This window comes from Staurois parvus, unplaced genomic scaffold (genome assembly GCF_062004578.1).
Source record: "Staurois parvus isolate SC_StPar_1 unplaced genomic scaffold, SC_StPar_1.0 ptg000834l, whole genome shotgun sequence".
In the NCBI taxonomy this organism is placed as follows: Eukaryota; Metazoa; Chordata; class Amphibia; order Anura; family Ranidae; genus Staurois; species Staurois parvus.
The window spans coordinates 312,274-329,261 of record NW_028318630.1 but is presented as its reverse complement, the minus strand read 5'-3'; the positions used below and the strand labels follow the sequence as shown (position 1 = coordinate 329,261).

At 41.3% G+C, this 16,988-nt stretch overlaps 1 protein-coding gene across 1 annotated transcript in view; it reads right to left on the bottom strand.

Moving 5' to 3' along the window:
- Positions 1-16,988, bottom strand: part of LOC149443738 (dynein axonemal heavy chain 5-like) — a 291,780-nt gene that overhangs the window by 256,741 nt on the left and 18,051 nt on the right. The window contains exons 4-8 of the mRNA XM_089655345.1: positions 13,737-13,888; positions 11,161-11,334; positions 10,818-11,022; positions 5,968-6,179; positions 4,890-5,092 (exon numbers count right to left, since the gene is read on the bottom strand). Of these exons, the coding sequence (XP_089511471.1) occupies positions 4,890-5,092; positions 5,968-6,179; positions 10,818-11,022; positions 11,161-11,334; positions 13,737-13,888 (946 nt within the window). The remainder of the gene's footprint in view (positions 1-4,889; positions 5,093-5,967; positions 6,180-10,817; positions 11,023-11,160; positions 11,335-13,736; positions 13,889-16,988) is intronic.

Genomic DNA, 16,988 nt, shown 5'->3' with positions numbered 1-16,988 from the left:
CCTTAACACAATGGACACAGTCCTCCACTCACTCTGATGGGAATACATTAGACCTTGTTTTCTACCATCTTTGCACTCCCTACAACCTCACAAACACCCCCTTCCCTCTGTCTGATCACAATCTCATCACCTTCACAGTGTCCTTGTCTTCAAACACCTATCCCTCCAAACAGCAATTACCCGCAGAAACCTTCACAATTTAAACCCTTCTTTTTTCCAGTCTGCAATTGATCGTCTCTATGACAGAATCTCTTCCCTGTCCTGCCCTGACCTAGCCACTGCTGTCTACAACAGTTCGCTTCCATCAACATTAGACTCACTTGCTCCTTTAACTACACAAAGTATCAGGCCCCGACCATTACAACCATGGGAGACTGACGATACCAGAAATCTTAAGCGACATAGTCGTGCACTGGAGTGATTGTGCCGTAAAACCAAATCTCAGCAGCATTCACCCTATATAAATCTGCTTTCTTAACATACAATTCCTTCCTCCATGCTGCCAAACAAGTCTACTTTGTCACTCTCATCAATAGCTTGTCATCCAGTCCTCATTGTCTCTTCTCTACTTTTAGCTCTCTGCTTTCTCCATCTCCACCCAGTACCTCACTCACTGCTTACGAGATTGCAAATCATTTCAAAAACAAGATTGATGCAATTCGTAAGGGCATCTCTGCTACACAGACATCTATCCCACTTAGCATACCTTGTACTAAACCTCCCTCAACACTTTCCTCTTTTGACCTTGCTACTACTGAAGAGGTCACTAAAGTTTCTCAGAAGCCCATCTCACCACGTGCCCCCTGGATCCTGTCCCCTCACAACTACTACGGTCACCCTCTTTTTCTATCCTATGCTCCCTCACTCACATCTTCAATCTCTCCCTCTCTAACGGTGCCTTTCCCACCCTTCTAAAGCATGCACACATCACTCCCATATTCAAAAAGCCCTCGCTGGACCCCACCAACCTGAACAACTTAAGACCCATCTCCCTGCTCCCGTTTACCTATAAACTCTTAGAATGCTTAGTCTATAATCGCCTGAGCTCCTACCTTACTGACAACAACATTCTTGAACCTTTACAGTCTGGCTTTCGCTCATTACACTCCATTGAAACTGCCGTACTAAAACTCAGTAATGATTTAATAACTGCTAAAACCAATGGCCACTACTCTATACTCTTACTACTTGACCTCTCTGCGGCTTTTGATACTGTTGACCATCCACTCCTCCTCAAAAAACTCCACTCTCTTGGCCTCCGAGACTCTGCTCTCTGCTGGTTCTCCTCCTACCTATGGCAGCACTCCTTCAGTGTTACCTATAATTTTGTCTCCTCCTCTCCACTTCCTCTTTCTGTAGAGGTCCCTCGAGGTTCTGTCATTGGACCCCTTCTCTTCTCCATCTACACCTCCTCCCTTGGTCACTTGATAAACTCCCATGGCTTTAGATACCATCTCTATGCTGATGACACACAAATCTATCTTTCTACACCTCACCCCTTCAGTCTCCTCTCGCATTACTAACCTACTAAGCGACATATCAGCATGGATGTCACTCCACTTCCTCAAGCTCAATCTTTCTAAAATGAAGCTCATACTATTCACTCCAGCTCATGCCCCCTCCCCTGACTTCTCCATCAAGGTCAATAATACAACCATCAGTCCCTCCCCTCATGCCAGGGTACTAACTGTAATCCTAAACTCCCATCTGTCCTTTCAGCCCCAAATCCAATCACTGTCCAAATCTTGTAGACTTCACCTCCGCAACATCTCCAAGATATGCCCGTTCTTAACCTCGGAAACTACTAAGCAACTTATTCACTCCCCTGTTATCTCTCGCCTTGACTATTGTAACTCCCTCCTCATTGGCCTACCTAATCTTCAGTCTATCATGAATACTGTTGCCAGACTCATCCACCATTCCATGTCTGCCATCCTTCTCTGCAAATCCCTAGACTGGCTTCCCAGTGCCTAACAAATAAAATTCAAAACATTAACAATAACATATAAAATCATTTATAACTCTGCCCCCAATTACATCACCAATCTTCTCTCCAAATATCACCCAAACCATCCTCTCCGCTCCTCCAACGACCTCCTGCTCTCTAGCTCCCTTGTCTCCTCCTCCCATGCTCATCTCGAGGACTTCTCCAGAGCCTCCCCCATCCTCTAGAACTCTCTACCCCAATTTTTCAGACTATCGCCTACTCTGCCCACTTTTAGGCCATCTCTGAAAACATATATCTTCAGGGAAGCCTATCCTGCCTCCAGCTAATAACAAAATCTTCTATTCTTTCTACCAGTCCATCCCCCACAGTTATTACCTTTTGTACCACCAGCCCCTCCCTCTTAGATTGTAAGCTCCAAGGAGCAGGGCCCTTCTAACCCTCTTGTATTGAACTGTATTGTTGCTCTATTGTCTCCATTTACATTGTAAAGCACTGAGCAAACTGTTGGCACTATATAAGTCCTGTATAATAATAATAATAATAATAACTATTATTATTATTATAATTATTGCCAACAGTTTACGCAGCGCTTTACAACATAAGGGCAGACAGTACAATTAAAATACAAATGAATACAGGAGGATTCAGAGGGCCCTGCTCGTTAGAGCTTACAATCTAAGAGAAAGGGTTGAGAGATACAAAAGGTAATAACTGTGGGGGATGGGCTGATGGACAAAATACATGTACAGTTGTTAGGTGGCAGCACAGGCTTCTCTGAAAAGATGAGTTTTCAGGGATCGTCTAAAAGTAGACAAAGATGGAGATAGTTAGACACATTGGGGAAGGGAGTTCCGGAGGATGATAGTGGCTCTGGAGAAATCCAGGAGGTGATCATGGGAGGAGGTGACAAGGGAACTAGAGAGCAGGAGGTTTTGGGAGGAATGAAGAGAACAATTTGGTTGGTATTTTGAGACCAGCTTAGTGCTGTAACTAGGGGCTAAGTAGTGGATGGCTTTATGAGTTGTTGTAAGTATCTTGAATTTTATTTGTTCGTGACTGGGAGCCAGTGGAAGGACTGGCAAAGAGGGGTGGCAGACACTGTACGGTTAGTAAGGTGGATGAGTATGGCAGCAGTATTATGATAGACTGGAGGGGTGATAGCCTATGCAAAGGTAAGCCAGTGAGAAGTGAATTGCATTAGTCATGGTGGGAGATGACCAGGAAGTGAGTTAGAAGCTTTGTGGTGTCATTGGTTAGGAAGGGGCGCATCTTGAAGATGTTGAGGTGGCAATCTTTGGACAGCGATTGGATGTAGGGCCGAAAGAATAGTTCAGAGTCCAGGATTACACCTAGCACCCTGATATGTGGGGACGGGTTGATGATTGATTTTGACAGAGAAGTCAGTGGAAGGGGCATGTAGGGGAAGAAATATTATGAGCTCAGTTTTGGATAGATTGATTTTCAGGAAGTGGTGTGACATCCAGGCTGATATGTCTGTTAGTAGAGTAGTGATACGTAGGAGACTGATGGAGTGAGCTGAGGGGTAGAGAGATAGATTTGAGCGTCGTCGGCATAGAAATGGTATTGAAAGCCATGGGAGGCAATCAACCTTAGGGAACCCAAATGCAGAAAGAAAGAGGAGAAGAGGAAGTAGAATTGTAAGTGACATTGAAGGTGCGGTGGGATAGGTAGGATGAGAACCAACGAAGAGCACAGTCATGGAGACCAAAGGAGTAGAGTTTATGAGGAGGAGGGAGTGGTCCACTGTGTCAATGGCAGCAGAGAGGTCCAGGACTAGGAGTACAGAATAGTGTCCATTGGTTTTAGCCATTAGTAGATCATTTGTAAATTTGAGGAGAGCAGTTTTGGTGCAGTGCTTAGAACAAAATCCAGACTGAAGGGGATCAAGAAGATTATTCTCAGTGAGGTGGTTGCTTAGCTGGTTGTAGACCTGGCATTCAAGGAGTTTGGAGGAAAAGGGGAGTAAGGAGATGGGTCATGGGTTGTTAAGAATGGTGGGTTCTAGTGAGGGCTTTTTAAGTATGGGGGTGACTATTGCATGTTTTAGAGAATTGGGGAAGATGCTGGAAAAGAGTGAGAGATTGAAGATGTGAGCTAGAGAGTGTAGGATAGGAGCAGAGGGTGACCGCAGCATTTGTGACGGAAAAGGGTCCAGGGGGCACATGATTAGGTGGGCATTAGAAAAAAGTTTAGCAACCTCGTCAACAGTAGTGGGGTAGAATGCGGGAAGTAGTATTGTCCCTGTGGATGTGGAATGTTAGGTAGGGGATGTATCTGCACGTCGGAGATCTCATCACGAATTGTATCGATATTTTTTTGTAAGTGATTGGCGATCTCCTGGGCTGTGAGTGAGTTAGTGGGTGAAGGCAGTGGAGGATGAAGAAGAGTATTAAAGGTAGAGAAGAGTTGATGGGGATTGGATGAGAAGGTGTTAATGAGAGTAATGAAATAGGTCTGCTTGGCAGTGTGGAGGCAGGAATAGTATTTCTGGAGGGCAGATATATTGGTTGAAGTCTTTCTGAGACTTAGTCTTATGCCACAGACGCTCAAGAGCGCGGCTGTGTTTATTGGGACCTCTGGTGTCGTCTATTTGCCAAGGTTGAAGGAGTCGGGGCCTGACTGTGTATTTAGTGAGGGGGGCGAGCTTGTCTAGGGAGGATGACAGTGAACTGTTGTAGACAGAAGTGGCTAGATCTGGGCTGGACAGGGATGATATTTTGTCACAGAGGTGGTCAGTAGCAGAGTAGAGAAGAGAAGGGTTGAGGTGGTGAAGGTTTCTACGGGTAACTGTCAGGTTATGATATAATATATAATTACAAAAATTTCAAGCAAAATTACAAATCAGCTTGTTTACCGATTGTTGTTAGGAATTAAGACAAATTGTACAAATATCACTAAAATAAAATCAGTAAATAAATACCTGTGCTGGATGTTAATGATGGTGGCATCTTCAGACTTGTTTTATTAGTTTTGGCAGTCTGCAGAGAAGATAATCTTCCAGGTGCAGTAGAAACAGAGCTTAGAGATGAGTATCGGTGAAGTCCATGTGATCCAAACAACCAATCGCGCAATCGATGTACTTCCTCCTGAAAACAGTTATGCACTGCAAGGCAAGCTTGTATTCTGAATTGAAAAAAATTAGACAAATAGAAATCTGGATATTATTTTAGAATTCTACCTCTCGGGTCCTACAATAAATCAAAAGTTTTTTATTCCCCAACATAACATGTAAATCATTTTACTAAAGGAAGGCAAATGTTCAACGTTTTTGATAATGTGCAGAAAGGTTTGGAGCCTCTTTCAGGTTTTTATTGCTGTCTGTGTGATTGACCCTTCCTTTTACTGTAAGCCCTGGTTCACGCTGATGTGATACGGGATTCGCAGTGATTCTTGTGCGTTTCCTGCACCGCATCACAATCGCACTCCATTCATGTGAACTGCTGTGAGTGTCAATGTTAAGTTAATAATACCCCAAAAAGCCATTTGCAAAACTCAGTGCGATTGGCTGAATCGGATGGCATGGGTGTAAACACCCATGCCCTCCGTTTCCAGTGCAGCAAAAAAAAGTGCATGCACCTCTTTCGTGTGAGTACGGTGAGATTTGAGCCATACAAAATGAATGGGCTCAAATCACACTGCAAAGATTACATGTGATTGAGCAGGAATGCGGTGTGATTCCTATCCGAATCACATGCGGTTCCCCGCACCACATCAATGTGAACCTAGCCTAATAATTAAAAATGATGATTATTAAAGTCAGCTTTACACACATTTTTTGCTCTCTATCTTTTAATAAACGAAATGCACACAAAGTACATTTTTGACAGTTCAATACACAGTAAAGCAATTATAAGATGTTTTTGTTATAAGATTTTATCCCCAACTGAATATTTTGCACTGTACATGCAAACTCAATTTTTAGTCAATCCCCCCATAAACTTTCATACAAGTTGACAGATTTTCTTCACAGTCACATAACAATATTCTCAATTACTCACTTTTCATAGAAAGTGTTGTTGTTTTTTAAAATAATTGCTATATATTTATCTTTGTTGTGGTTTTTCTCTTCTCCAGCCCCAGTCAGGCTAAAATCTTCTTTATTTGATAGCATATGATTCTTTATTATGCTCCAGAGTCTGTCTTCTGAGCCTCCAGCTGTAAAGCTCTCTTTCAGGAATAACTTACAGTTCTGTGTTAACTGATTTGATACCTGGCAGAAACAAGTAAAATCATGAATAGTAAACAAGGACTTTTAAAACATTAAAGAAATACAGGGAAGATTTGGATGCTCTTATTCACATGGGCATGGGCATTTATGCATTTTTATGCTTTTATTGGACATTTCTAAATGCATATAAATTAATGCAATGTAAAGTTACCCATTCGGCCCCATTTTTCAGGGACAGTTTACATTGTGAGAGGTCTGTCCCCGTGAAATGGGCATCCCTGGCATTGTCCCTAGGAGCCAGGCACCATAACATTGCAGTGTGTAGGCTCCAACTCAAATCCCACTGCACAAGTATCAACTTAAAAAGGGTTCGCTGAAGCAAATTGCGTGCAATGTTTACTCTATGCTGCTTGGTTCCCCAGGATAATGCTGGCGATGACTGGGAAAGAGAAGAGGGAGGGTGATAAAGTCACAGACATGGGGGACATGCTATGGGAGAAACCAAGAGCAACCACAAAGCCAAAGAATGTGGTATGATTTATAAATATTCTGCAGGTGCACTTGTTAGGCTGCAAGTACACGGGACATTTGGAAAATACTTCTGAACTATGGAAACTAACTGCTGGAAAACGTAGGTTAGAAAACATCTGTTTAGGCACGTTTGCATACCGCGTTTATGCGCATTTGCGTTTAGAAGCGGTTTTTTAAGATAACATCAGGAGACCTTCCAAAATGCCCAAAATGCACTGAAAAACAGTAAAAAATAACTATTTCAGACATTTTGAGAGGAATAGAGAGAGCAGAAGCAGAGATAACAGTATGTGTTGAGATGACCTGTCTTTTATGGTTGTATTCACTATGGATCCCATCATGAGCATAATATGGCACGTTCTACCATTTTTTCCTTCACACAAAACCTGGAACTGACTGCACTGGTGTACTAGGTCCATTTGAATACATGGAAAACGCTTTGCATGCATTTCTGATTATGAAAAAAGGCTCTGGACAGCATCTGGATATGGAACAGTTAAAAATGCTTCTAAACGCAAATGCTTACCAACACAGTTAGCTGCGTTTACGCATGTTTATACGCATTTGGAACGCTGATATAATCTACTCCTGAACGCAAGTTTGGTGCATGAAAAAAAAACGACTGTAAACTCAACTGCCTGTAAATGACTGTAAACGACATAGTGTACATGGACACATAGGAAAACATTAGGGAGAGTTCAGGGGCTGCTGAAAAAAACACAGAAAAGCTCCAGAACGTCAGTTTATCAGCTGCAGTGTACATTAACCCTTACCCTGTCATCTGTGCAACACTTGCTCCCAGGGGCAGACTGACAACTCATGGGGCCCCTGGGCAATAGGAGATCATAGGGCCCCTGGGTCCTCGCCCACACCCAAAAAAGCCTATGAAAAAGCCAATGAAAGGTACCAGGGGCATCTCATGGGGCCTCCTACTGACCCCGGGCCCTCGGGCAGTGCCTGAGTGCTCAAATGGTCAGTCCGCCCCTGCTTGCTCCTAACCTGACCCCAGGACTCTGTGTGTTACTTAGGAAATATAGTTAAATTCAGCTGGCTGCTCAATAGCATCCAATAAAATACAGATCTTTATGAGCTACGTGGCAAAACACAAATATAACAGGCTAATGCGTTTCAGCTGCGACAGCCTTCCTAATAGCTGCTATAAGGAAGACTGTTGCAACCTAAATACATTCACCTGTTATATTTGTGTTTTACCATGTAGCTCATAAAGATCTGTATTTTATTGGATGCTACTGAGCAGCCAGCTGAATTTAACTATATTTCCTAAGTAACACACAGAGTCCAGGGGTCAGGTTAGGAGCAAGTGTTCCACAGATGGCAGGGTAATAAGTGCACCTGCAGTATATTTCAAATAGATCAGCCAGCTGAATATAATTATAGTGGACTTAATGTGGAGACATTTCAACCACAGCACTGATCTGACCACAAGAAGCTGCGTTTTGCAGTTGAGCAAGGGTAACATGTCTTTTTACTATGTGTTACCTAATCCTGACCCTTAAACTTTCTGTGTTACTTAGGACAGGACTCTCTGCGTTACTTAATCCTGATCCCTGAACTCTGTGCGTTAACTAATCCTGACCCCATGAACTCTGTGCATTACTTAATCCTGACCCCTGAACTCTGTGTGTTACTTAATCCTGACCCCTGAACTCTGTGTGTTACTTAATCCTGACCCCTGAACTCTGTGCGTTAACTAATCCTGACCCCATGAACTCTGTGCATTACTTAATCCTGACCCCTGAACTCTGTGTGTTACTTAATCCTGACCCCTGAACTCTGTGTGTTACTTAATCCTGATCCCTGAACTCTGTGCGTTACTTAATCCTGACCCCTGAACTCTCTGTGTTACTTAATCCTGACCCCTGAACTCTGTGCGTTACTTAATCCTGAACCCTGGACTCTGTGTGTTACTTAATCCTGACCCCTGGACTCTGTGTTACTTAATCCTGACCCCATGAACTCTGTGCGTTACTTAATCTGACCCCTGAACTCTGTGTGTTACTTAATCCTGACCCCTGAACTCTGTGTGTTACTTAATCCTGATCCCTGAACTCTGTGCGTTACTTAATCCTGACCCCTGGACTCTGTGCATTACTTAATCCTGACCCCTGGACTCTGTGTGTTACTTAATCCTGACCCCTGGACTCTGTGTGTTACTTAATCCTGACCCCTGAACTCTGTGTGTTACTTAATCCTGACCCCTGAACTCTGTGCGTTACTTAATCCTGACCCCTGGACTCTGTGTGTTACTTAATCCTGACCCCTGGACTCTCTGTGTTACTTAATCCTGACCCCTGAACTCTGTGCGTTACTTAATCCTGACCCCTGAACTCTCTGTGTTACTTAATCCTGACCCCTGAACTCTGTGCGTTACTTAATCCTGACCCCTGGACTCTGTGCGTTACTTAATCCTGACCCCTGAACTCTGTGCGTTACTTAATCCTGACCCTTGAACTCTATGCGTTACTTAATCCTGACCCCTGGACTCTGTGTGTTACTTAATCTTGACCCCTGGACTCTCTGTGTTACTTAATCCTGACCCCTGAACTCTGTGCGTTACTTAATCCTGACCCCCGAACTCTGTGCATTACTTAATCCTGACCCCTGAACTCTGTGTGTTACTTAATCTTGATCCCTGAACTCTGTGTGTTACTTAATCCTGACCCCTGGACTCTGTGTGTTACTTAATCCTGATCCCTGAACTCTGTGTGTTAGCTAATCCTGACCCCTGGACTCTGTGTGTTACTTAATCCTGAACCCTGAACTCTCTGTATTACTTGAAGTGTTACTAAACCCACAACAGCAAAATCAGTGTGTATATGCAGTAAAGCATGCTTGTTATACTTACGGTGGAACCTAAGGGGTTAATCCTCTGCAGTGTGTAAAAAGGCTGTTTGATCCTGTCTTTTCTGATCCTTCCCTTCTTCTACTGTCCCCCATTCATCTGCTGATAGTAGAGAGCTCTAGGACTCACTCTGCACATGCTCAGTTTAGAGTGTATTGCTAGAGAGTTTTTTTTCTTGGGAGGGTGCATGTGATCAGCACTGTCCAGACAAAGGGTCAGAGGTTATGCAGCCTCAAAGGACAGTCAGAGCAGAATTAAAATTCCTCCTACAAGCTTTAACGAGTACTTAGCTGGACACTGATAGAAGTCACATGACTGCTATATACTTCTGATGAGAAAAGTTATTTAGCAGTTTATATTTACTACAATAATTGCATTTCCATGGTCTGTGTACTGTGGGAAACTGGATATAATTAATGCAGAGGCCTGGGTTTACTAACATGTTAATACTGACTCCTAAATTCTCCTGCAATCCTTAATCCTGACCCTTAAATTCTCTCTTTACTTAAAGTCATTCTAAAGGATATTATTTTTTTTTTTTTTTTTAAATAAAAAACATGTCTATACTTTCCTACTGTGTGCAGTGGTTTTGCACAGAGCAGCCTGGATCCTCCTATTGGGTCTCCCGCAGGCTACCCTGGCTTCTCCTGTCTGTCAGGTGCCCCCACAGCAAGCAGGTTGTTATGGGGGCACCCTCTGCTCCGTGTGTCCATTCTCACACAGAGCCGCAGCTTGGCTCTGCCCCTCTCTCTCCTCATTGACTGACTGGATGTGATTGACAGCAGCGGGATCCAATGGCTTCCACTTGCTGTCTCAACCGGGACAGCCAAGGCTGTCATTCACATCGCTGGATCCCGATGAGGCTCAGGTAAGTATTGAGGGGACTGGGGGCACTGCTGCACACAGAAGTTTTTTTACCTTCATGCATAGAATGCATGAAGATAAAAAACCCTTCAGCCTTTACAACCACTCAAATCCTAACCCTGATCTCCCTTCATTCCTTAATCCTGACCCCTGAGCTCTGTACATTACTTAATTCTGATCCCTGAACTGTGTTCTACTTAACCTGTGTGGACTGTGGGTCCCTGTGTTGACACAATGTCCTGCTAACACCTTGTCCTGCTATTCCATTTCAAAGATCAACAGCACACATATATCAATTGTACCACAGGTCAGATCCTGTCGATAGCACGGACAAAACAATAACAGAAAGTTGGAAAGCACAACAAAGACTATAGGTTTACATACGTTTAGGTAAATAAAGTGCCAATTTCATAACACTGTACCTTAGTAAGTAAGAGTCCCAAATAACCACTTTTGGCAAAGAACTTTGTCATGTTTTCAATCTGCTGGATGCCATTGAAGAAGCTGGGGATTGTGCTGTTTACAAGGTTTACTGGGTCAATGCCAGTAGACAAAGCTTCCAGATGACGATAAAGTGCTTCCAGGTACTTAACACGGTCCTTAGTAGCATTGATTGCCTCTGTAATCCTATGTAAAATATTGTGCTACAATTTAGTGCTGCTTTATTCATTACATTAATAATCCTAAAAAAACACAATCTAGAATCATTTGAAAAAATGCATTCAGCATTCCTTTTTATTTTGTGGGCCTTTAATAAAATATTACCCAATATCCATGGCTTTCCACCTCTTTAGCAGTTTAGATTTGGCAGATATTATGACTCCAATAACAGATTTGCATTCTTTTCCTCGTAGTTGCTCTGCTATCAATCCCAACATCTTCTGTCTTTGGTGCCAGCGCTGAAGCTCAGTCAGAGGAGTAGTAGTAATATCTAGAACTCTAAACCAATGAAATGACATTTAGACAAATGCAAGAGAAGGTTCATGTTACTTTTTGTAAGTTGAAAATAACACTGCTATTAGAGCAATAATATTTAAAGAAGTTTAAAGTGGTAGTGAATGGCAACATATATCCAGTGAGGTAACTGATACACAGAGATGAAACAAATCCTCCTACATAAGTTGTATCTGTTTATCTATAGCTGTCTTTATCCTACTTCATTCAAAGTGCAGAATGTACACAGAATCTCTCAGCTCTGAAAAGCAGGGGACAGGGAGCTGAAGATACATCAGTGAGGAGAGCTCTGACAGCTGATTGGAGGGAAGAGACTCAACCCCTTCACACAGCACGCAGGTACAGAGCTGAAGCTGTCAATCACAGGCTGTGCCCTCTCCTGTCATCATTTTTTCATTTTTCTTTTGGTGTCAGGAAAACTTGTCAGAAGTGACTCATACTAATAGCAGAGAAACAAGGCAGCAGACAGAAATGACACTTAGTGTTATGGATTGAGAAAAGTACACACTATAGAGGGATATGCTTTGTTCATATTTCATGTCTGAGATTTACAACCACTTTAACCATTTCCATACCGGGCACTTTTACCCCTTCCTGCCCAGGCCATTTTTCAGGTTTCAGCGCTCTCACATTTTGAATGACAATTGCACAGTCATACAACATTGTACCCAAACTAAAATTTTATAATTTTCTTCACACAACTAGAGCTTTCTTTTGGTGGTATTTAATCACCGCTGGGGTTTTTATTTTTTGCTAAATTAAGAAAAAAAGACCGAAAATGTTGAAAAAAAAACCACGTTTTTCTTTGTTTCTGTTATAAAAGTTTGCAAATAAATAATTGTTCTTCATAAATTTAGGCCGAGATGTATTCTGCTACATGTCTTTGGTGAAAATAACCCAAATTAGGATGTATTTTTTAGTTTGTAGGAAAGTTATAGAGTTCACAAACTATGGTATAGATCTGAATATTGATCAATCCTGAAGTACTGACAGCCAATCTAATTTCTTGAGGTCCAAGAATGTCAGAAAAGTACAGATATCCCCCAAATGACCCCTTTTTGCAAAGTAGACAGTCCGACGTACTTCATAAGAGGAATGGCAAGTTTTTTGAAGTTGTATTTTTTTTGTCATAATTTTTCGGAAAATGAAAAAATTTAAAATATAATTTTCACTATTTTTTTTTTACATACTGTCACCAGTGCAGTACAGCGTCATCATATAACTGGCATGGCGGTGATCAGGGACACTGACTGGTGAGAGTATGAAAAAAAAAAAAATATATATATATATATTTTTTATTATTATTATTATTATTATTATTATTATTATTATTATTAATTGTTTATTACTTTTTTCTTTTTTTTAAGATTTTTTTTTCATATTTTACTATGACCAAAGTAGTACAATGTTACCATAGTAACATTGTACTACTTTGGGGAAGTGATCAGTATTTTTTTTTTTTTTTTACACAATTTGCTTATAGCAAAGAATTACTTTGCTATAAGCAAGCATTTACCTGAATGACATCGATTCATTCAGGGGTTGTTTTTTTTTGTGCTTAGCTGTGATTTGGCCACAGCTAATCACATGACATGTGCATGTGATCGCTGTGACCATTCACAGCTAGACACTAGTATACAATGGATGGCATGAATGAAGCCATCCATTTTATACAACGGTCATGTGACCTGCTGTAATTGGTCACAGCAGGTTACATGGTACCGGCAACGGGGGCCGGTACTCAGATCTGTCATCGGTTGTGTCCGAGGTACATGGCCGGTGACAGATCGTGACGCTGCGCGGCTCTGCAAGTGCGCAAACTGTGCATGCCCGGGAGTACGCCATATGGGGTCCACCCAGAAATCTAAAGCATTTTTCTGGCCGCCAAACAGCTATTGGCTGGGCGGCTAATGGTTAAGAAATAAAAAATATTAGAGTGTATGGGTGTGCTTACAGTTGTATATTTAAGAAGTGTAAAATATCTGTATTAAGTACATATATTGAGCTATTGCTAGATCATTCAAATGAAAGTAATTTTTGGAGTGGTTTTCATGTTTTTACATGCATGCTATGCCATGCTTTGATTATTGCATTTCATTGTATAGGATTGCTCTAATGCTCATCTGTTATTAGCATTTCCTTCTGATCCAACCTATCAGGAGACTGTACTGAATACACATCAAACCAATGCAAAAGCTGCAAAGTAGTCGCCATGAGGCACACCATTGCACTCCTCCCTTCAATTCATATTGAAAATAATCACCACCTACTATGTCATTAACCAATATTATCTAAATGCACAAACTGAAAATCAAATTAAGTGGAAAGCTTCCAATGTCTTTATCTATGATTTAAATTTTTAGCTTATTTTATCTATATATTCATACCTTTCATCCACAGTTTCTGCCAAAACCTGCTCAATGGTTTTAATCCATTCAGAAAGTAGGGCTTCATTTTCACTGACAGTCTCTGAATCATAGACCATAGATCTTTGCTGAAGAAGGTCTGGACTGATAATGTTCTGTGGTCTCTTCAAAATCTGAATTACAAAACATTTAGTGAGCAAAAGAAAAATATATTTTTTAAATGTCATGAAATAAAATCCAAGACACCAGACTTTTGAGCATCACAATAAGTAATAACCAATATACTGGAGCCAGTACCGGATCAGATCTTTTTACTGAAAGTCAGAGTTATATTGCGATGTGCTAACCCTTAGAAATGGATTTGACCTTTCAGTTTAGGACTCATTTATATTTACCATTGCATAGGCCTATAGTTAGAGAAAATTATTGAAAGAAACAGTTTTATGATGTATAGTGCCACTAATCAGTTGGATTATATTTTATACATTAAATTATTATATATTATTATAATAAATTGAAACATTTCTTAAGACAACATTTTCAGCACATTTCATCACAAAGTTCCATCTACAAATTTTGGATTTTGTAATACAGTCAATAAATGTAATTTATTACCATTACTATTGTTTTTTAGCTGTGATAACTGACTTGTAAAATAAATCCTTATTGTTTGCTCCTACTGTTCCATAATAGTCTAGGTCAGTTGTCTCCAATCTGTAGCCCATGGGCCAAATGTGGGCCTTTGCTTGCCATTATCTGGTCCTTGGAACACCATTTCTCCCACTAATACAGGTACTGTTCTATCTACTGACAACAACGAGGCACCATTTGTTTCACTAACGTCAACATTGGGACACTATTCTTTCCAATGGCTCTAATGATGAGGCACCATTGCTTTCACCGACACCAATGATAGGGCACTATTCCTTCCACTGACCCCAATGATGAGGCAACGCTGCTTCCACTGACACTGACAGTGGGGCCCTATTCCCCCTACTGACACCAACAACAGAGTACTATTCCTTCCACTGATGCACACAATAGGGCACTATTCCTCCCGTTGATACCAATGATGGGGCACTTCTCCCCAATGACACCAACAATGGAGCACTATTTCTCTCACTGACACCAATGATGGGTTACTATTCCCCTCACCAACACCAACAATGGGACCCAATTCCCACCACTGACACCAATGGTAGGGCGCTATTCCTCCCACCAATACCAATAATAAGGCACCATACTTCCTCCTACTGACCACAGGCACTATGTCATTTTCTTACTCCCACTGCCAACCAAGCCAGAGGCCTTATTAAATCCCAGTGACACAGACATTTTCTACTCCCACAGTAATCTGGCTCTTTGTTTAGAAAGTTTCAGGACCCCTGGTCTAGGTGAACATAACTTCTACTTCAAGAAGCTATGGAAATGGCAAATAGTTTTTAATAAATAAGCTAGGAGTGCTCTACTGTTTTAGCTTGTAATGAATCTCCCTTCCTTTATCACCAAGTATGGCTAAATGAAATTATGGAGGAAGAAAGATATTAATGACATACAGTATACGTGTATGATCTTTTATTCAAAATACTCTATGTATGTTATTTATTATAGAAGTGGACACATTGTGCTAATATTTGGAAAGCTGAAAGAAAAAACTCTCACAAGAGAAACAAGGACCGCCACTGCTTACTTCCTTCAGAAAATAGTATTTGATTGGCTGTCATTTTGATGCTGTGGTTCTATTTTCTGAATTCTTCGCCTGGACTATGTACCAGTTAAGTGACCGCAAAACACCTGATCTGCCAACTTTGTTTTGGGTCAGTGATTTATATAGCAGTGATCACAGAGGATCACTATCGGTCCACTAGCATTTTTAAAATTAGAGCCATGATTTCACTGAAATAACTGCGAATGACATCTAAGTTGCCTATTCTAAACTGCCCTAACAATAGTTTGGAGAAAATCAATGTTGATAATGACTGACTATTGCATTTTCACATAGAAATGGGCAGTTATGGGTATTTTCACATATCTTTACCTTTTTGAACAAGTTTCTGAATGACATACAGTATATTCTATCAGTGTACCAGAAGACTGCAAGTGGGGGGGGATTAAACGTCTGCATCAGACAGGGGACCTAGGCGGTTGGAGCAGAAGTGGGAAAGGGTACTTTTAAAAATCAGGTACCCGCTCCCCCTCCCCCCCACATCCTGAAAAGTGCCAATTCCTTACCAGGAGCGAGGGAGGAGGCAGTAAAGAGGAACTACCGTTTTTGCGTGGAGCTCCGCTTTACAGGATTAAGAATTATAGTGGTCACTGTAACTAGGCCAAGCACAACAGCCAGCCTGTTTTGTGATCCCTGAACACGCTGGAGGTTGTGCCGTATACAAAAAAAAATAATGGAGCAGAGTAAGAGATGTGAAGAAGGGGAACACAAGGGGGGAAATTACTAAAACTGGAGCAGATGTGCATAGTAACCAATCTGCTTCTTACTTCAGCTTGTTCAGTTAAGCTTTGAAAATGAAAGCTAGATGCTGATTGGTTGATTGGTTGCCAGGCACAGCTTTTGGTTGCTCCAATCTTAGTAAATTAACCTCAGTTGGTCCTATTAGGAGCTCAATGATACAGATTTGATGCACACCAAAAAGGAGAAAACTGCAACAAACAGTAAGGGTAAATTCGTTTTGTGGGTAATGACAAAGAACCTAACTCCCGAAGAGCCCCTAAACTTTCAAAACCACCTAGGATTTAATATAACAGGACCAATAAATCAATTTCAAAACTGGGCAAGGGGAAAATTCATGCTTCTTAAAAGATCTTATGGGGAGAGTTCCCAATTTTTACTGGTGCTACATCATTTGTCTCTCTACCCAACAACAAAAATTATGTTTTGTATTGAATATTTAAAATACACTGCTCAAAAAAAATGAAAGGAACACTTTGAAAACACGTCAGATCTCAATGAGGAAAAATATCATGCTGGACATCTATACTGATAAGGACTGGGTAATGTGTTCGAAATGTAAGGATGCCCCATCGTTTCATGGAAATTAAAATTATCAACCTACAGAGGACTGAATTCAAAGCTCCCCCGAAAATCAAAGTGAAAAAATGATGCAGCAGGCTAGTCCATTTTGCTGAAATTGCATTGCAACTCTAAATGCTACTCAGTAGTTTGTATGGCCTCCACGTGCTTGTATGCATGCCTGCAAATTTGGGGCATGCTCCTAATGAGATGATGGATGGTGTTCTGGGGTATTTCCTCCCAGATCT